Source organism: Xenopus laevis, chromosome 6L (assembly GCF_017654675.1).
Source record: "Xenopus laevis strain J_2021 chromosome 6L, Xenopus_laevis_v10.1, whole genome shotgun sequence".
Classification (NCBI taxonomy): Eukaryota; Metazoa; Chordata; class Amphibia; order Anura; family Pipidae; genus Xenopus; species Xenopus laevis.
In genome coordinates this window covers 67,215,519-67,237,784 of record NC_054381.1, presented here as the reverse complement: position 1 = coordinate 67,237,784, position 22,266 = coordinate 67,215,519, and the positions used below count along the sequence as shown (strand labels likewise).

The following is a 22,266-nucleotide window of genomic DNA, read 5'->3' as shown; positions in this document are numbered from 1 at the left end:
AATGTATATCTAGTATAGGTCAATCTAAAAACAACTGGACTTGCTGAGTAATCAATGAAGACGTTTCACTACCCGGCGGATTCAGAACACTTCACACATCCATTCATGCAACTCTCACAAATAACACCTGTATCATGACACATGACACATTGGATAATCCTATCACAACTACACAGAATCAACACCTCTGTGAGATTCTTCAGATGTCACCTCTTTGAAGAGTTACAATGTGCCATTGTCAATGGATTAGTGGAAGAGTTTATATGCCGAGAATTTCCCACACCAGTCAGTTGAACTGAAGAAGCTGCTCGGATGAGTAGTGAAACGTCTTCATTGATTACTCAGCAAGTCCAGTTGTTTTTAGATTGACCTATACTAGATATACTATGACCTGGATGAATGAAAATCTTCATAGCCATGCTTAATGTATAGTATATACAGTAAGCCTGTGTAAAATAGGAAGCCTCTCTTTTCCAGCATGTAGAAGCAAAAGGATGAACAGAGTGGACTTATCCTGTGGACAGGCCATACAGGTCCTCCATTACATTGCAGCTGAGATAGTGGGTAAGTTGAGTTTATGGCATTATGTACAGTCCTAGGAAGTGAGAATATAGCCAAGTCCACTGTAGCATTAGCAAACCTATTTGCCATCTGCCATGTAAGAACACTACTAGAGAATCCCCAATTAGGAAAAAAAGTTTTAAACAAACTAAAATCTACAAGTATTAGAGTATTTACTGGAGCAACAATGGGGCGTAAAGCTACCATGTGGTATACACATGGTATACAACTGCACAATTCTGATAAAACTTTTGATACAAATATAACAGTGGTGTAATTACTTTGTAATGTTAATCAATAAAACAAACTATCTGAACATTTCAATAATTTTTCAAAGCTGATGAGAAATATATATATATATATCTATATCTATATATATATATGTTATATATATTATATATATATATATATATAGTTATATTAACAAATATGTAAATATATGTATACAGATCAAGTAACAAAAAGGAAAATGCACATATGCCTGAACTGAATTACAAGCAGAGACCAACATATGGGGAGGAGTGCTATGCAGAAAAGACACAGACTTAAATAGATTACATCTACTGGGATAGTCTATTGTCTCCACAGATGTACAGACAATTCTAAATGTAGGTAATTTGCCTTAAATCAATAACTTATATCAAGTCCTGTCTCCAGACTATTAAAAGATTAATTTGTTTGTATGTCCATATTTTCATTGTCCAGTTTGAAATTCTCCTAGGAAAATAGTAGGGATGCACCAAATACCGGATATGGTCATGGTTGGATTTCAGGAAGCTGCATCCCTAGGCCCCCCACTGCTCACAGCCAAAACACCCCCCCCCACTGGCACTACACCTAAACCTCCTCTCATTCGCACCCCCAACCTCACCTACTTGAAGCTTCCAATCCTCACACCACCTGCTTCCCCCTCTGCTCTGCTTCTTCAGGAACATTGTGATTACTTCCATTGGGTACTCAGTCGGCACTGTCAAAATCTCCATTCCTGTCCCCAGTAGTGATGCATTCCCCAATGGTGATGTAGCCAGCGGGCATGCCACCCCTTAATTTTTGCTGCCATAGATTTGGGCATTTTTGCCTGGCCACAAATCCAGGCCTGGATACGGTTCAGGATTTGGTTGATTCGTAGCATTTTTTGAAGGATTCGGTCAAACCCAAGAGCGTGGCTAAACCAAATCTAAACCCTATATAAAGGAAATCATTTGCAGCTTGTGCATCGGCTATTTGTAGCAGGATAACGTCAGAATAAAGTCATTCCACAGTTTAACAAGGATTTACCATGAAAATTTAATTATAAAATGTAATTTTAATTCTTTATTATATTTATATATTATATAATTTCTATCACCTTTCTTCTTCCTCCTCATGCTATTCCTGGCTCCCTTTGCTGAAGTGACCTAAAAAAAGAACTTCATGTAAAACACTTAACTAATTAAAGGAAAAGGAAAGGTGTTTTTATTGAAGGGGTGCCAAAAGTTAGGCACCCCTAAGTGATATTACCACCTTTTCTTGAAAAAAGTTCGATCTATTGAACTAGCAGCCGCAAGAAAAAGCTGGATGACAAGCACTCCGTGGTGCTCGCTGGAATAACCCGGTCCGGTGCAGTTTTTCTGCTGATCAGGGCCCAGTATGTTAGGTAAGTAAATAGAATCACTTTGGGGTGCCTTACATTTGGCACCCCCAAGCAGGCCCGGACTGGCAATCTGTGGGTTCTGGCAAATGCCAGAGGGGCTGCTATAAAGGCCCATAGAAAAGTCAGTATTTAGTGGGCTGGTGGGGACTGGGGACTGTTTGGGCCTCTATACAGGCTGATTGGGCCTCTGTATAACTGAAATTCCAGGGCCTATTTTAATTCTCAGTCTGGACCTGCCCCCAAGTAGAAAATGCCTTTCCTTTTCCTTTAAGCAGTTTTTAATTCTGTCTGAAAACAATCTGCCACATTTTAATTAATTATTGTTTTCACTTATGATATGTTTATGCTAGCATCTCCACACAACTGGATTTAGGATTTTGAGGTATAAAAAACCTCACAAACTCGACCTTTTATAAATAACTCCTGTAATCAGCTTGAAATAGGAACTTAAATGTTCTGAAAGCTTGCTATGATTACATTAGTTAGCCAATAAAGGTATCCCCTTTATACCACTTTTATTTCTTATTTCAAAAGGGTTGCCCTGTAACATTTTTACTGGCTAACACGGTACAGCAACTTTACCCGCAAATATAAATAACCCCTCTAATGTCTGCAGTGCTAAAGCTGCAGCCAACATACAATTTAAATGAATCTGAATAGCAGCAATTTGTATTGAAAGCTGTAGTTCAGCATAACTTAAGTCTTGAATCCAATAATTTGAACAAACACATAACAAAGCTATTCATTTCAGTCATCTATTTAAGTGATAATGTTTGGCAAATGTTATGTTTTTAAACATTTAACTATATATAGTTAGGATGTTGAGACTATTCCTTCGCCCCTTTGTTCAAAGCTATAAACTATTTTTAGGATTTAATCTCCTAATTACATTATAGCACAACAAACATTACCATTGGTCAGTGAAAACCTCAGCTCAAGTCTGAAAACATGAAGGGGATCACTGAGCAGTGAAAAGGTTAAAGGAAATGCAATCCTCTTACTGCATTGCAAATGTGCATGTGTGTGTGTGGGGGGGGGGTAGGCGGAGACAAGTGACAGCAGATTGTTTATCTGCCTCAACAAATCACAATGACAGATGTAATCTCTCTACAGCAGTACTCAGCCCATTGTGCTGCCATTTGGCCTAAATTTCCTCCTTATTCAACATTACAAAGACCAAAACAAAAGAATCCTTTCAGTAACATTTAAGATGATCCTTGACACAGTAAACTCACAACATAACATAGGTTATAGAAGAAACTATAGTAAACAGCTGAAGAATTAAACATGAAACATGGCTTTTTTAATATTTAGTTCTAGACTATGTGTTTCAGAATTCCTCCCCTATAGCTACCCTTGTATTAAAGATCATCCCTTCTATCATCACTGGATAACGGTGACTGCTGGGAACTGTAGTCTATCAACATCTGCATGACCTCTGAACAGGGTAATTTTGGAGAGTTACTAAATGATCATGTCACTGTAAATACCATCATTCATAGAGACTGTGGAAATGTAAAAAGTGCAAAAGTACAACCTGACTTGTATATATGTTATAAGGAAGCGTATTCCTATATTTTCCAAAATCTGATACCTGGCAAGGGACTTCATAGTCATGTTGTAATTTAAGCATTACATGTGTACACACGGACATAGATGGGATTTGCCTAGTACAGACATGATTATTTTAAATTTGAAACATACGCATTACTGTATAAAGGAAGACAAAATCAACCAGAAGAATCTGTAAAGTAACACATCACAGCTTGGATTAAAACACTTTTTCTCTCCTTAATAAATAATGAAGCATGTTAATTAAATCCTGTTTATAATGCACTCTGCTATTTATATAGCACCAGAATAGTTCCACAGAGTATTATCTGGTTATACTGCAAGATCTCCCTGCTTCCTTAATCAGTGACTTTAACATGCCTGTTATTCAGGGTGCATTTTCTGCATCTGACATTCAGTAGTGCATCTAAATGGCTTAGCAATACTGTGACCTTGTGCAAGAGCTTCTTTTTCCTATATCTGCACCATGCCCTCCCTGCACCATGCCAGGCTCTTTCCATCCTGCAGCCTTGCAATATTCACCTACAGCCCCTGCTGCATTGCACAAAATCCCATATCCAGTAGCTCTTGAACAGAAACCAACAGCTCATTCCGTATGCACACCCTCCCCCGTACAAACCATCATGGCATTACCAGTGCACAGGGCTGCAGGATATCAATTTACCAAGTGAATTAGAACAGTTATTTTATTATGGTGGTTTCCTTATGACATAGTAGCAGGCTGCTGAATAGTACATAACATGCATGGCATTGCAATACATAAAAATTAACTGGCTACAGCCTAATGCAATATGCAGTACTGGGGCCCTTCACTGTAACCTCTGATGAATACACAAGCAAGATTTTACTGATGGCTCGCAGTAAATGAGCTATTCTTCCCTCTCCGTATCATGTATCCTTCTCTAATTTCTCAAAAACAATGACATTAAAATAATAATGCTTCTTTTATTTACCTTTTCCTGGGCTCTGCTAAGCCTCTTCTGGACATTTTTAGCAAAGATGCCTGTTTTCATATCAGCCATGGCTGCTGGTCCAGGGAGCCAAATGACAGGAATCAGATAGAGCTGGGAAGCTGAGGGAGAATGAAAAGGGAGGGGAGGGGAAGAGGAGGAGTCTGGGTAGGATGATATTGAAGAAGCAAGTGGCACACAGAAAAATGAGAAAGCAAGAGAGGAAAGCGAGGTGGAGACAATACAAATTGTCCAACGTGTGGCACTGCATCTGAGAGGGTACAACTCCCATAATCCTCCAACAAACAATGACTGTTATAAAATGTTAGGCACTGCTTACCTTTTATACTTAGAGAAAATAGCTACATCAAGTGAAAAAAATATACACTTTTTTTTAAGGAAAGATTTCATTCATCATGCAGAACCTCATATCAATAGAATTAAAACAAAATCACGTTGTAGAGTGTGTGAATTAGCAGATCTACCCCTTGGTGTGTGTAAAAGCACATTTAATGCATTTAGGCACACTGTTAGGAATTTAAGGGACTTGCTGGGAAGATGGAAACTTGAAGGCAGGGCAATCTTGTGGGTGTATGTGGATACAGCAGAAGTGTCTTTGTTAATGATAAGATAGTTACATAGTTAAATGGGGTTGAAAAAAGACAAAGTCCATCAAGTTCAAGCCCTCCAAATGAAACCCAGCATCCATACACACACCCCTCCATACCCTCACATAAATTATATATACACATATGTATACTAAGTGTGAGTGTGACCGAGTGTATAACTCAGTTTCATTATTTCTAAAAATAATATACATTTGCTTCATTGTTTGTATGTGTGTTCGTGGGTGTTGCTTATGTGATTGTGTGAATACGTTATTGAGTTGGTAAAGGTGTAGATGTTAAGTGCATGTGAATAAATGTGTGTCTATGTAAGTGTCTGTAATTGGGTGGTGATGCTTTTGATTTAGAATGTTAGTGAACATGCATGAATCTGAGGGCTCCAGTGAGTATGTGGGAGGGTGAATAATATAGCTGTCCAAGGTGCTGAAAAATACTTGTTTTAATTCTATTAGAATAAAAAAGACTTTTATTTTTTATTATTATTGAAATCAATTGGAATTTAAATATGTGTCACTCAGCATGCACCCTGCACTCCTGTGTGATTCATACTCCTCCTGCTTTTTGCACCCTTGCATATATTCTATTCATGGCACTGCATATTTTTTTAGTCAGGCAATCCACTGCAAAACCCCTCTGTGCAGTTACTGCTGATCAGATTTACTGTATATGTGAGGGTATGATTGTGGAGTGTGGGTGGGGTATTACAGTGAGGATTTGTTTGTTTGGTAAATGGTTTACTACAAGAATAAATGTTTATGTAAGAAGAATTCTGTATTATAAAGGGTGAGAGAGGCTGATCATGCACAATAACAATGACCCACCCCCTCGCTCCCTGCCTGCCCACACAAGCCACAGTAGGTAGGAGAGCAACTGGGGTGCATTTCTAACAACTGTAAAATAAGCTGTCCACTTCCTCTGTAGTAACACCAGTGCTCCGTGGCCCAACTTAGAGCATCGGGGAAGCCTGGTTCTTAAGCTGTACAGGGCACAGACTGCCGGCCTCTTGTCTCTTTTTAAAACTTAGCACATAAGCTTGAAAGAACTGTATGTTATATGTATGTATAGTCTATTATTAATAATATATAAATATAATATATTTATATGTAATATATATTGGCATTAAAGGGGCCAGGAAACAACAACTGACTGACCTCAGAGTGCCCTAGGGTGACAATTTTAGCTTTCTTTATTGAAAATGAAATGGCAATTGGGACATAGGTATTTAAAAAAAAAAGTGAATTCTGCTGAGTTTAGTGTACTACTCGGGGCCACAGCTCCCTGACTTTATGAAGACCAATTTCCAACAGCAAAGTACTGTAAATAATGATGAATGACAAAACATAGCAATGCTGCTAATCAGCAAACATCAGGCATTACTAGATAACAATAAATGACAAAAGGGCCTCTCTAGGAACAAAAGTATGCCAAATAATACATTTTTACAGTGAGTTTCTGAGATGCACAGTGATGTCACACAGCCCATTGACTGACTGGAAAATAGAAGCTCGAAGCACTTCAAGGCATGTTTATCAATATCTGAGCAATTATTTAGGAGTAAAGCATTTGTACAAATTTTTCGTGACCTTTTGTGAAGCTACTGCAAATCTTTTTTTTAAGGTTAACAAAGAATACAGCAGTACACACAAGGTTACAATTCTAGTGCCCTGTCACCATCTTGTTTTTGCCCCAGAGATGCATTGTAGCTGGGTTCTGCACAAAATCAGAGCTTACATACAAAAAGCGGAAATTTTGCTCTGCTGAGTATGTACCTAGATAGATCAGGACAGAACAAGAGATGGCACTCACTAGGACAGTACCCCAGGCCAGTGCTTTTTTCAGTGAGAAGCAGTGCAGACGAGTAAGTGGTCATACTCAATGGGGTGACCAGTGCCACTCCTCTGTGATTAACTTCTCCATTCTCATTTATACTTTTTATTAAACATTTTTAATCCTTTGGATCTGCGACCAACACATTTATGCTGTTAGCCACTGACAGATTTTACTTGTTCTAACTAGCATGAGCAAGGTTAAGATTTTTGCAGCAGAAAAAAAATTCTGGGTTGAGGATGCACACAAAAAAACAAACAAAATCGATTTTGACAAAAATAATTAAGAATCCACTACTGGTTATTTTATTTTGGATTTGTATTAGTCTTTATTAGCCTTTATTCTATAATACTCTTCTTGCAGCACAATATCACTACCACTACAATTTATACATAGAATGGCCCACTCATCTGATGAAACATTACTAACACAGGTTACAGGACAATCACAGGGGCTAATTCATAAACAGTGGGCACATTTGCATCTGGGCACCTGAGCAGTAACCCATGGCAAACAATCAGATGATTGCTTTCAGTGTTCAACCTGCAGCCGGCATAAAAAAACTAATCACAGATTGGTTGCTATGGGTTACTGCCCAGGTGCAATTTTGCCCACTGTTTATAAATGAGCCCCATTATGTATAATAAACAAAGATTTATCATTCAAGTTATTACTGTATTCAAATTAAGTGCACGAGTTGTGATAAATATTCCTCTAAGTAAAGTGTCTGTGTCTATGGGCAACAACATTTTTTTTGAACACTCAACAAATGCTTTAACCCATTAGAGTCTATAGGTGTCATTTTTACTGGCAAAACTTGGAGAAAAATTGTGCTCATCACTATTGGTGGTGAGTAAGGGGAAAATATTAGCAGGCAGTATTAGATTGTCTTATCTGGGGCCCACCAGAAGACCTGGTTCTGCACTACTAAGCACTATACTGTCCAGATTATCTTACCATGGATGCCAAGAGGCGTGATGACCGCTGGCTTGCCTTGGATAAAACTGTCTTTTGTTTTTCTCTGCAGCACAATGTCATTAGGCTTTCTCACAATTCCTGGGGTTTACATTGGTGAGACCACCTCTAAAGTTGGCAGAAGGTCCTGGGGTTCCAGAACAGCTTGTGTTAATAGACACAGCTCCCTTGTGTCTAAAGAATCAGGTGCAGATGTCATTTTAGCAGTGAGATGCAGAAGTGACACTATCCGAACTTTAAAAATGTCAGTAAATGTCAGTAATTGTGTCTGATTAGCAAATGCAACTGTGCAAATTTTGACTCATCACCTGTAGTTGTTTTTAGGTGCAAATTATGCTGAAAAACATGGCAAAATTACACTTTACACACTGCATTCAAAATTGCTTGTAAAGTAGCAGTATTATGTGAGTTTGCCCTCAAAGCATTCATAAATATGAGTTTATTTTCAGGAAAATTCTAGATATATATCACAAAAATACCAGCCTTACCAAATCATTCATTTGAAGATAAGCAATGTTATGCTTGGACCATAATTTGTTTTGCTTTTAGTAGAATTTCTATGAAAAGGATGATGGAGTTTTGCAGAAATAATTAAATCACCCATGTCATTTGCAATGCGTGGTAATGAGACCCTAACTTGAAATGAAACAAGCCACTGTACCTGGTGATCACAGTATATAAGTACCATCTATGGTACAGGCGATGTCGTTATACTTTTGGTTCGGATGTGACTCCTGAGAGCATTGTTAAATCCATCATGGGAGAGTTATGGTATATAACAGTGATCCCCAACCAGTAGCTCGTGAGCAACATGTTGCTCCCCAACCCCTTGGATGTTGCTCCCAGTGGCTTCAAAGCAGGTGTCTATTTTTGAATTCCAGACTTGTAGGAACCTTTTGGTTACATAAAAAACAGTTGTATTGCCAAATAGAGCTTTCTGTAGGCTGCTAGTCCACATAGGGTCTACCAAATAGTCAATCATAGCCCTTCATTGGCATCCTAAGGAACTATTTTCATGTTGTGTTGCTCCCCAACCCTTCTTACATTTGAATGTGGCTCACGGGTGAAAAAGGTTGGGGATCCCTGGTATATAAGATCTTTAGAGTCAGCTCGCTCCTGGGACACCGCTTCATTATGGAGGGGATTTACTCTGTAGCCTTTGGGCCATGGCAGTTTTCTTTCTATAAGGAGTCTCTTTAATTATTGCTGTCATATTTTTATTTCAAGGACATGATTCTGTTTTTTTGTTTTTTTTGTGGTGGGCTCTGGATATTTTGTTTTGGTGGAGGGGAATGGAAGCCAGATTGGACAGAGATAAGACTTTGAAACTGGCTATCCATTGGGTTTTGTTGGAACTGGTGAGGGTGTGGGGAGGGGAGGCGGTCAATATGGACAAAGGGGTGGACTTTGATAGTTGGCCATCTTCATATGGGTGGAAGGGGAGGGAGTCTTCTGATGGTGGACTTATTTAACCTTAATTTTATGGTAATTTAAGAATTGTATTATGGTTTGTTTCTTTATTGTAAGCATTTATTTAATAAAAAAATACCTAATTTGAAATGAAATCATGAAACTTCTCAGTTTACACTAGCACATTATTATGATAGATTTGAAAACACTGGTTTTAGAATAAGTAGGGATGCACCGAATCCACTATTTTGGATTCAGCCGAACCCCCGAATCCTTTGCGAAAGATTCACCGAATACCGAACCGAATCCAACCCCTAATTTGCATATTCATATGCAAATTAGGGGTTGGAAGTTGAAAACATTCTTTACTTGTTTTCTGACAAAAAGTCAAGCGATTTCCCTCCGCCCCTAATTTGCATATGCAAATTAGTATTCGGATTCTGTTCGGCTGGGCAGAAGGATTCTGCCAAATCCGAATCCTGCTGAAAAATCTTTATGATTTCCACCACTGCTCTGTTCAATTAAACTTTTTGCTTCTCTATATTATTGTTGAGGACAGCCAGATATTATGTGGTTTACACCAAGGTTTTTGTCAGTCTGAGAGTAATTAAGAGTGATAGAGTGATATACTACAGGATTCCACCATGATTTTGCAACTTTTTCAGGCACTTCATCAAAATGATCGAGTAAGAGATACAAAACAATAATTAGATGTGCCAACAGGACCAGAGGATTCCCCACTATACTTTTTAAGGACTTGCACATGACAGTAAGCAACATATCTGCCTCAAATTGATCACAGTGACAGTTCTGATGTTTTTGAATATGTGTGTGTGTTTGCAAATATTCATAAATTCGAGCATACATATTAAATGACCCATTAAAACAACCTGGTTGAGTGAAGATTCAAAACAGATTGTGCCAGCATACATCCCCCTCTAAATAAGTCATCATTGTTACCTGCAACATATATAACAACTGCTATTACTGCTATCACCATGAACAAAACTCAAAAGTGTACTGAATCTTTACAATTTGCTGAGCATATGATTAACAAATCTAAAATTCACTGAACTGAATTAGCATTTCTTTTCAAATAACCCAATAATAATTATGAATGAATTTGCATTGGACTGATTTTTCTGACAAATTGTAACAAATAGGTCTTGTCTGATAATTGCAAGAGTTTTGCAACTTTACCATAAATATGTTGCAAAACTTCAGATATAAATGGGCTATAATTGCATCTGCCAGACCCAGGCTTGTCTGTTAAGACTGTCAGATGTGAAGCATGGTTCACACTTCAAAGAACCAAATTTCACCTCCTTAGCATGTAATGGCATAGACCTTTACACCACTCATGCCAACACATGGCATCGCACATGGTGATGTTAGGCTTCTGTGCAGCTCAACCTTGACAAAACATGGTTCGATCATTGACATCAGAAGATGTTGTTGCTTGAGGGGGCCAGAGAAAGGAGGCAGCATTGTGTACGTTGTGTACAAAAATAAGCCATATCCACCTTTAAGGACAGACATTTTCAGTAGGTTTTATTGCAGCACAAGCAAATCATGTTCCAAGTGTAAATACAAACAAGATATTTATATTTATATTTTATATTTATATATTTAATGTTCTGTAACCAAGTATGACTGGTTGTAAAATGTGGCCTATTAGACCTGGAGCAAACTTTGTACCAGTAAGTTTATAGCACTGAGGCCTAAAAAGTATAAATTGTCAATAATGTAACCTGCAATTCAACTGCCCTAAAATTAGTAAATTAGCCTACATGTCTTTTAGATACTTTTTTAAGGTAATCAGGGCTTTTTAAAGTGTTTTATGACTTTATAGGGGTAATTTCTCAGGGATGGTGCTGTTTTGCAAATTTCCCTGCAGTCAGTTAATCCCATTCATTAAATGTACTTCCATCCAAAGTGCGTCTTGCACTTCTGTACAGTTGCGGTCAGTGACGCTTGGCCTTTACTGCCTCCTGTTCTGGATCATGCAGATTTGTGCCTATTGATGCAGGAAACCCTTAAGCTACCTCCACTACAGTTGTGTCCTATACATGTCATAATGTGACAGCCATTATGTTAACTCGAATGCATTGGCCATAATCATATCAGACATAACTCAACTTGGTGACTGCAATAATGTTGGAATTATAAGGAATATATTGACTTGTGGAAAAAAAAAACATGGCAATTTGCTGACTGCTCCTGCTGTTGTAAATAACCCTTAATATTTTGCTCAAAGAGCAGAGAACTATAATTTGCTAAGCTGTATGGTGTAGTGCATATTTCTATGTCAAGCAGGAGAAGCTGCACAAAGACTTGACATATCCATGTGTGTTAGGCCCAATTAATGACGTGCTATGTACAGTATTTGCAACTAATATAGTATAAATGCACCAAACACCCGCCCAATGGTGTCTTTGGAAGAGCTCATGCTAAATAAAGAGAAAAGCAGGTATTGTCTGTCTCCCCCGAAATGTAACACTTTATTTTTTCACTTAGGATAGGACTGACGCATGGACACTGCCTTGATGGGGCGCGTCCGCTTATGCATGCTTTGTATACAAACTTTGTAACTAAAAGTATCTTTTTTAAGAAAGCTACAGTTCAGTTGTGCAAGAACATTTTTTCAGGGGGTTATATATTGAGAGTGTTGGGCTAACTTGTTTAGTATGTAAATGCACCAAACAGGCAGATCAAACCTTCCAGTTCATGACTTTAAACAGGGACAGTTCCAGCCTATTTACGTACACTTACATTTCTTACAATTACTAACTCACTTACATACACTTAAATAACATTTTCGCAACCACACCATTCATTCACACAGCAAAATGGCTGAATTTTAACATTGTTGTGTTTTAGTACATTCCCATTGTATGCATGAATTCCACTGTTATAAGACTTTTATACCTCTGGATTTTGCCTTATGCACAAAGTACTCTGTATATAGTATATTGCTTTGTTTAGCTTTAATTCTCTAATTTTTAATTTATATATAATGAATGTTAATCTGTTATATACCTGTGTATGCAGGTAGATTCTTTGAAAAGACTTTTGGTCCAGCTCAAGTAGATTAAATTATAGTACTGACAAAAATACCTGCAATTATGTGGTAAATATGTTATTTGTTTCTGGAATTATACTTTTTACATTGGGAAACAGATTAATAGCACAGTTTATTAAATACTGTTCTATACAGTACTGTATATCAGAGATTTTGGGGCACATTTTCCATTGGGTCGAATATCGAGGAATTAATTAACCCTCGATATTCGACCATCGAAGTAAAATCCTTCGACTTCGAATATCGAAGTCGTAGGATGTACTGCATTTTGTTAGATCGAACGATCGTAGGAAAAATCGTTCAATCGAGCGATTAGAAGGATTTTAATTCATCGATCAACTGATTTTCAATCCATCGATCGAACGATCGAACGATTTTCCTTCGATCAGAAATTACTTAGAAAGCCTATGGGGAAGATCCCCATAGGCTAACATTGGTGCTCGGTAGGTTGTGGATTTCAGTTTACTGTTTTCTCTCTTCTGCTTGCCTGCTCACTACCCAATAGCCCTTTTTAGGGCTAACTGTCTTTGTCTTTGTCTGTGCTTGTGTGTGTATTCCTTGTGGGTACACACTTCTGCTGAGGGGATTTAGTTGAGGGTTTTATTTTTTTCTCCTTTCCTTCCCCCAAATATCCAAACCCCCCCCCTTATTTTTTTTTTTAGTTTAGTTGTGCCCACTATGATGGGCCGTGGGAGAGTGGTGGTGGTGGGAAGAAGGGTGGGATAGGGAGGGGCAGCCGAGGAAGAGGCCGTGGTGTTGGCCGTGGGCATCCAACCCCACAACAGCCCAGCCCACGTGCCATGCCCAATCTGGGCACTGTAGCGCAGCACAAGCTGCCATCACAGCAGCAGCCGCAACAACAGCAGCAAATGCCACAGCAGCAGGTGGCTCTGGGTCGCAGTGGGGCAACTGGCACACGTAGGACTGTGCCAGATTTTTTTGCCACTGCTTCGCGACCCATACGCTCATAGCAGGCAGAGGCGGTGGTAGACTGGCTGACCCAGGCTACCTCGTCTGCAGCGTGCACCAGTGAGCGGCAGGAGGTGGCATCACCTGCTAGCTCAGTGTGGGATGACACCCCATCCCAATTATTTGATCCTGAGGTGGACTTGGGCCCAGACACCCAGGATCTTTTTGATGATCAGGCAGGAATGGGGGGCATTCATGTCTGATGAGGAGGAGGTCATGTCACAGCCCACATCAGTAGGGGATATTGGGCAGGGTCCCCTTATGGCAGGGCAGCAGGTTGCTGGTGTGCGGTCAGACATCAGCATGCTGGATGTGGGTATTGATGCCATGTATGAGGCAGGGTCTGGTCTGGGGGAGGACGATGACAGGGACAGACCCTGGGAGCCAGCTCCGGAGGATAACAGCAGCAGTTCAGGGGGGAACTGTTTGTTGTTGATGAGGATGAAGAGCCGGCTCCACCAACCACTGCTAAGGGGGGCAAGCAACAGGGCAGCACTGCACCTCGGTCCAAAGCCTATGGGCGTACGGGTGGGGACCATCCCCAACCTTCCACAGCAGGCAAGGCAGTGGCCCGCACTTCAGCAGTGTGGGCATTTTTCACGTGCCAGGCAGAGGACCAGACGGTAGCAGTGTGCCAGCTCTGCCGGCAGAAGGTTTCAAGGGGGCAGGCAGGGTCACAGATGGGAATGTCAGATTTAAGTTCCCATATGAAACGTCATCACAGAATGACGTGGGAGCAGCACCAGGGGGCCATGGTGCTTCCTGTCCACCTCCTCCCATTCCTCAGGGAAAAGGTGCTAGCTCCCCAGACCCTGCAGCAAGGGAAGAGGATTCTGGGGCTCACAGTCGGAGGCAGCCACTGTGTAGCTCGGCCTCTTCTGCAGCCTCCTCAATGCGGCCCCTGTCCCGCCAGGTTTCCTCCCCCAGTTCCTCACCCGCAAGACGCCTCTCTCCCCCAGCCACCTCCAAGTTCAGAAGCTTAATGGCTGTCTGGCAAAACTTCTGGCAGTGCAGCTGCTGCCCTATCAGCTAGTCGAAGCAGCTGCACGGGGAGGCTACAGTTGCCTCCCTGTGGGGTACAGTGCAAACCCCACATGCCCACCTCCTCCTCCACTATGGATGAGCCACCCCTGAAGCGCCCCCGCAGCTACGCTTCAGTGCAGCACAGGCGATGTCAGGCTGTGCTGCAACTCCTCTCCCTGGGCAAGAGGAGTCATAATGCACCTGAGCTCATGGCTGCCTTCCAGACTCAGGTGCAGCGGTGGTTCATTCCCCGCCAGCTCCAAGCAGGTAATGTTGTTTGCGACAATGGTCGCAACCTGCTGGCCGCCATCTACCTAGGCCACCTGACCCACGTGCCTTGCTTTGCACATGTCCTCAACCTTGTGGTGCAGCACTTCCTCAAGAGCTACCATGGGTTGGGTGACATGCTGGAGAAGGTACGTAGGGTATGCACCCATTTTCGCAGGTCCCCCACCGCCAGCGTGTCTTTGGCAATGAGCAGCGGCAGCATAATCTGCCATCCCACCGACTCGTCTGTGACCTGCCGATGCACTGGAATTCTACCCTGCACATGGTGGAGTGCCTCGTAGAGCAGCGCTGGGCGGTCAGCAATTACCTGCTGGAGCACAGTGCCAGGGGTACTCAGGGGGCAGATTTAGGGTACTTCAGTGCAGAGCAGTGGCAGCAAATGAGGCAGCTCTGCCAAGTACTTGCCCCCTTTGAGCAGGCCACACGCTTTGTTAGCAGGGACAATGCATGTCTTAGTGATGTGATACCCCTGGTGTTCCTCCTCAAGCGCTTGTTGGATGGGCTGCTAGAGGAGGGTGACATGCCTGAGGAGAAGGAGAGTAGGCTCCGTAGGCAGGTGGAGGGGGCTGGGACGTAGGATGAGGAGGAAATGGTGCCTGATGAGGAGGATGAGGGAGAGGAGGACTGGGTGCCTGCGCAGCATGGGTAGCAGGGCACACACCACCCAACCATTGTCCACGGCTGCGAGGGTACAGAGCAGGGGCAGGTCGAGCCAGATGACCAGTCTGACACTTCTCAGGCCTCCACTACTCCACACACCCAGTAGAGACGGGGGCCTAGCAGCAGCAGCAGCAAAGGCGGAGATCTCATGGGTGTGTGGAAGAGCTTTTTCGAGCCTCAACGGCCAGCAGCAGGCCCAGTCAGCACCCAAAGCCACCACAAGCAGCGGGTGGAGCATATGGTGGCTGACTACATGGGGTCAGTCAGCGTGCAGGATGCCATTCGCCTTGATGATGACCCTATGCATTATTGGGTATCGAGGCTCGTCCAGTGGCCAGAACTGGCACAGTACGCTCTGGAAGTGCTGGCTTGCCCCCTGCCAGTGTCCTGTCAGAGCATGTCTTCAGTGCCGCAGGTGGTGCAGTCACTGAGAAGCGGACATGGCTATCCACTGGCAGCGTGAATAAGCTGACATTTATCAAAATGAATGAGGCATGGATAAGCGGGGATATCCAAGTGCCCATTGCAGACAGCAGAGACTAGCCTCTCCTCCTCCTCTTCAAAGATGTAGCCTCCTCTCTCCATTGCTGCCCATACTCTCCTCCTCAGTAGTATTACCCATTCCCCATCTGTCTGGACCTGCTGCCCTTGCTGCTGCTGCTGCAGCCTGCTACTAGCCCTAGTAGTACTGGTGCTGTGCTGCATTGTCAACAATTTTTTTCTGGTAGGTGCCTATCAAGGCTCCTACTGCTGTTGCTGACACTACTGCTGCATTGTCGGCAGATTTTTTTACTGGTGGAGGCCTATCAAAGCTCCTACTGCTATCGTAGATAGTACTACTGCAGTCAGCAAATATTTTTTGTAGTTGAGGCCTAACATGGATTCTAAATATGTTGCTTCTAATTTTGCCGCTTAGTGGGCTAATTCTTCTGGTTGATGCCTAACATGGCTTTTAAAAATGTTTCTTCGAATACTGCTGCATTGTTGGCTAATATCTTCTGGTTGAGGCCTAACATGGCTTCTAAAATTATTTCTTCGAATACTGCCGCATGGTTGGCTAATTTCTTCTAGTTGAGGCCTAACATGGCTTCTAAATATGTTGCTTCTAATTTTGCCGCTTAGTTGGCTAATGTCTTCTGTTTGAGGCCTGCCTCATTTAATTCTTCTGGCTCTAATACAGTTGATTACAACACTACTGTTGCTGCTGTTGTTGCTACTAATTCCTCATTATTTGGCAAAGTTCTTCTGTTTGAGGCCTAACATGGCTTCTAAAAATGTTTCTTCGAATACTGACAAAAGTCCTGCGCCTCAGTCATCATACAAATAAATTAACAGTTTGTTTAAACTCTACAAGTAAAGTTAGTGTTGTGTTATATTATACTCGTTTTGAAGGTTTGTATTATGTGAAACGTGCAACTAAAAAATATAATGTATTTTAGGGACACACAAAGTTGTCTAATTTCTACTGGTTGGTTTCTGCCAAGGCCCCTAAAAATTATGTGGCTTCCAATAATGCTGCATTAACTGGGTAATTTTTTATGCTTCAGGCCTACCTCTTCTAAGTGTAATTTTAATTCTACATTGATGCTACTACTGCCATAAGGTTGTCTAATTTCTTCTGGATGGGTTCTGCCAAGGCTCCTAAAAATTGTGTGGCTTCCAACAATGCCGCATTTACTGGGTAATTTTTTTATGCTTCAGGCCTACCCCTTCTTCTAATGATAACTATAATTCTAATAATGCTACTTCTAATAGTGTCGCATGGTATGCAAGTATAGTGACATTGAAATCCGGCGCATTTGCGTCAAAATTCGGCACACGCGTGTGCGCGTGCGTGTCACGTGACCCGCGTGTCATATGTGCGGCAAAAATAGGCATTGCCATTATAAATACCAAATGCCGCCGCCCCTTGTTGGTGGAAGAAATCCGTATGGAGGTGGAAGGTAGAGTTATTTAAAAAGATCACATAGAATTCTCTTGTTAATTACAATAAAGTCACAACTTGTTTTATAATGATTTGCTATTTTAGAACAAAAATGTATTTAAGTGAATACTTTAATTAGGATTAGAACAGTTGACTTTGACTGACTGTCATATAATTGCAGACAAGTTAGATAACAAGTAAATGAGCTGTCAAAGGGAGATTATCTGCTGCAAAAAACTCTCTTGATGGTTTTGCCCGCCCCATACTTGCCATCCTTATCGATGATGGTTTTCTTGTAGTTACACAACACCTCAGCCTTTATAATTTATACTGTACAAATGCAAGTGCTGTATTACTGAAACTGAAATTCTTTGATTGCCAGCGGAGTGGATCCAAGAAGATCCAGATGCAGGAGGGGCCAAGCAAGAGGCGAATGCAGCCGATGATGGCGCAGAGGAAGAGGCAGCAGCTGCAAGTCCTCCAGCACCTCCACCACCGTCTCCATTGGGAGAGGAAGAGGTAGTTGTAGCAGCAGCAGATGCTGCTACGCCGACAGAGGCCCACTACCACCATGACCTCCTACCTGGCCTGGTGCAGCAGGTCGCCGAAATGAGGAGGGAGAGACAGGAAGTGAGGGGCCTGCTGCATCTATATATATCTATATATCTATATCTATATCTATATCTATATCTATATCTATATCTATATCTATATCTATATCTATATCTATATCTATATATATATATATATATATATATATAAATATGCAGAAAGGCGGCACTCACAGGGGTTTTCGTTCAAAAATAAAAAATCTTTATTAGTCTCAACGTTTCGATCCCCCACAGGGATCTTCGTCAGGAGTACACAAACAAACAACCAGAGGGCCCCTCCACCCCCACCATTTAAAGCCAAGTGTGAGCAAACGGCGCCAAAACCAGCGCAAATGGTTGCTAGGCAACCAGGGTTGTTGTCAAATCATTCTGTAACATATAATGTGGTGGTGCAGGGTAGGGAGGACATAGAGGACATAAGACAAGAGGAAATAGAGTGAATTAAAACAGAACCGTATCCAAAACGGCATCACCGTGCCCTTTAAAAGCCACATCTGTTCCCTGAAAAAACCGGCCAATCGGGACACCCGCCTGGGACGCTCGTCCAATCATTAAGCAGCAGAGAGGTGGGCGTGCGCATCCGTGCGCATCTGACTTCCGTATGCCGCTGTGTTGTTAGTGTACCGTTGCCTAGGTACCCAAGGCAGCCGAGAGACCGAGCGCCGGTTATGACAGCTTGCGCAGCTCCCTGCGCCAGCTTTCACTCCTTAAAGCACTGGATCCCCAGTCACAGGATTGACAGCTACAGCTGTCTTACAGATAAAGCATGCTACCATGGGCACAAAAATATTCATCATGGAAAACGGCAATACACTTAAATTAAAAAGCGGCATACTTCAGTCAAAGACCCACTTGTTACTGCGGGCGGGGTCAAGGCTGCACGCGCAGCTTCTTGGACAACCATACGTTTGGGGTGATGAGTAGGCACAGGGCATGTACGGTGACAGAAGAACAGAATGAAGAAGGTTAAAACACAGAAGACAGGAAGCAAAAGAGGGTATATGGAGGCCTGCATACACATATGTTTACCAAGATATTACATATTCTGCTCCATTAATTCATAGGGTTTGTATTACAATAATCCAGATCAGGGGACAAGAGGCTAGGTTATAGTACGTTAGTCCGGAATACTGGTTAGAGGAAACAGCCCAGTGGGAGAGTTTCGTTCAACCCCCGAGGGGTAACAGTGTCAAGTCGATGGATCCATTTAGATTCCCTTCTTAGTAGGGCTAAGTCTCGATTCCCCCCTCTAGGAAGTGGGGGCTGGTGGTCGACTGCCATGCAGCGAAGTGTGGGTAAGGTGTGGCCCATCTGAAGGAAATGTCTGGCCACAGGTTGTTTGGCTGTATTTTCTCTTAAGGCCTTACTGATCGCCGATCTGTGGTTAGCGATCCTGTCTCTCAGCACAGTGGTGGTCTTCCCCACATAGTACAGGCCACATGGACATGTAATAATATAGATCACAAAAGAGGAGGTACAGGTGAGTCTATGTTGTATTTTAAACCGCTTACCAGTGTGAGGATGTGGGAAGTCTTTACCTGTCAACATTGAGCGGCAGGTCGTACAGTCCGGGCATCGATAGCAGCCCAGTTTTTGTTGTCCAGAGAGCCAGTTAGGTGTTCCACTTACTTTATTTAAAAAATCAGTCTGTACCAGCATGTCTCTCAAATTCTGGTTTCTTTTATGGCCAAACATGGGACAGGGTGCCTGATGTAAGGATAAAGAGGTATCCATAGCAATGATGGGCCAATTTCGTGATACACACTTCTTTAGGTTCCTGGAGAAGTGAGAGAACTTTGTGGTAAAAAACATGTTAGTTGTTTGTTGTTCATCTTTAGTTTTCCCTGCTAGTAAGTCAGCCTGGGAGTGGGACAAGGCCCTCTCGAGTTGTTGAACGAGTAGCTCCTCTTTATAGCCCCTTTCCAAGAATCTGTTGAAGCCCTCCTTAAGTTGAGTCTCCGCTTTCTTTCGGTCACTATTATTCCGTATAATACGTAGGAATTGCGAATAGGGTATAGCTCTAATAGTGGTAGGTGGATGTTCACTTCTTGCATGTAAGATTGTGTTTCGGTCAGTGGGTTTTCTATAGAGACTCGTCCCCAAACCATCCCTAGTTTTAAAAATTTGCAAGTCCAAAAATTCAATACATTTATCATCAAAATTCAAGGTCAGTTTTATAGGAGAATCTAAACTGTTGAGTGTATCAAAAAATATGTTTAAACTTTCAGTATCACCTGCCCAAATTATCAGGAGGTCATCGATATAGCGAAGGTATAGTATGAGTTTATCCGCCACCCTTTCTAGGATGTTTTCACGTTCAAACTGTAGCATGAATAGATTGGCATAAGACGGTGCCAGGGCACTGCCCATGGCTGTGCCCGATGTCTGTAGATAGAAGCAATTTTCAAAACGGAAGTAGTTCTTGGTAAGCGTAAGTTCAAGTAGTTCGATTAGGAATGCTGTTGGGACGGTCTTATCCGTTCTGGTTTCCAGTGCTTTTTTGCAAGCCTGTATGCCCTGGTCATGGGGAATCACTGTATATAGACTTTTGACGTCCATGGTGGCCAAAAGATACTTTTCAGGTAGGTTGTTGAGTGTCTGCACCATCTGGATGACATGTGTGGCATCACGTGTAAAGGAAGGCATAAGCCGCACCAGGGGTTGGAGGAAAGAGTCAATGTAGGTCGCCACAGGTTGGAATAAAGAGCCAACTGCCGAGATTATAGGTCTTCCTGGTGGAGCAGGCCACCATGGACGTCAAAAGTCTATATACAGTGATTCCCCATGACCAGGGCATACAGGCTTGCAAAAAAGCACTGGAAACCAGAACGGATAAGACCGTCCCAACAGCATTCCTAATCGAACTACTTGAACTTACGCTTACCAAGAACTACTTCCGTTTTGAAAATTGCTTCTATCTACAGACATCGGGCACAGCCATGGGCAGTGCCCTGGCACCGTCTTATGCCAATCTATTCATGCTACAGTTTGAACGTGAAAACATCCTAGAAAGGGTGGCGGATAAACTCATACTATACCTTCGCTATATCGATGACCTCCTGATAATTTGGGCAGGTGATACTGAAAGTTTAAACATATTTTTTGATACACTCAACAGTTTAGATTCTCCTATAAAACTGACCTTGAATTTTGATGATAAATGTATTGAATTTTTGGACTTGCAAATTTTTAAAACTAGGGATGGTTTGGGGACGAGTCTCTATAGAAAACCCACTGACCGAAACACAATCTTACATGCAAGAAGTGAACATCCACCTACCACTATTAGAGCTATACCCTATTCGCAATTCCTACGTATTATACGGAATAATAGTGACCGAAAGAAAGCGGAGACTCAACTTAAGGAGGGCTTCAACAGATTCTTGGAAAGGGGCTATAAAGAGGAGCTACTCGTTCAACAACTCGAGAGGGCCTTGTCCCACTCCCAGGCTGACTTACTAGCAGGGAAAACTAAAGATGAACAACAAACAACTAACATGTTTTTTACCACAAAGTTCTCTCACTTCTCCAGGAACCTAAAGAAGTGTGTATCACGAAATTGGCCCATCATTGCTATGGATACCTCTTTATCCTTACATCAGGCACCCTGTCCCATGTTTGGCCATAAAAGAAACCAGAATTTGAGAGACATGCTGGTACAGACTGATTTTTTAAATAAAGTAAGTGGAACACCTAACTGGCTCTCTGGACAACAAAAACTGGGCTGCTATCGATGCCCGGACTGTACGACCTGCCGCTCAATGTTGACAGGTAAAGACTTCCCACATCCTCACACTGGTAAGCGGTTTAAAATACAACATAGACTCACCTGTACCTCCTCTTTTGTGATCTATATTATTACATGTCCATGTGGCCTGTACTATGTGGGGAAGACCACCACTGTGCTGAGAGACAGGATCGCTAACCACAGATCGGCGATCAGTAAGGCCTTAAGAGAAAATACAGCCAAACAACCTGTGGCCAGACATTTCCTTCAGATGGGCCACACCTTACCCACACTTCGCTGCATGGCAGTCGACCACCAGCCCCCACTTCCTAGAGGGGGGAATCGAGACTTAGCCCTACTAAGAAGGGAATCTAAATGGATCCATCGACTTGACACTGTTACCCCTCGGGGGTTGAACGAAACTCTCC

At 42.1% G+C, this 22,266-nt stretch overlaps 1 protein-coding gene across 14 annotated transcripts in view; it reads right to left on the bottom strand.

Moving 5' to 3' along the window:
- Positions 1-22,266, bottom strand: part of amph.L (amphiphysin L homeolog) — a 110,558-nt gene that overhangs the window by 81,035 nt on the left and 7,257 nt on the right. For 13 of the 14 annotated variants that reach the window (XM_041565404.1, XM_041565406.1, XM_041565412.1 and 10 more), the window contains exon 1: positions 4,720-4,857. In XM_041565404.1, coding sequence (XP_041421338.1) covers positions 4,720-4,788 — 69 coding nt within the window. In that variant the 5' untranslated portion in view covers positions 4,789-4,857. 14 annotated transcript variants of the gene reach the window in all.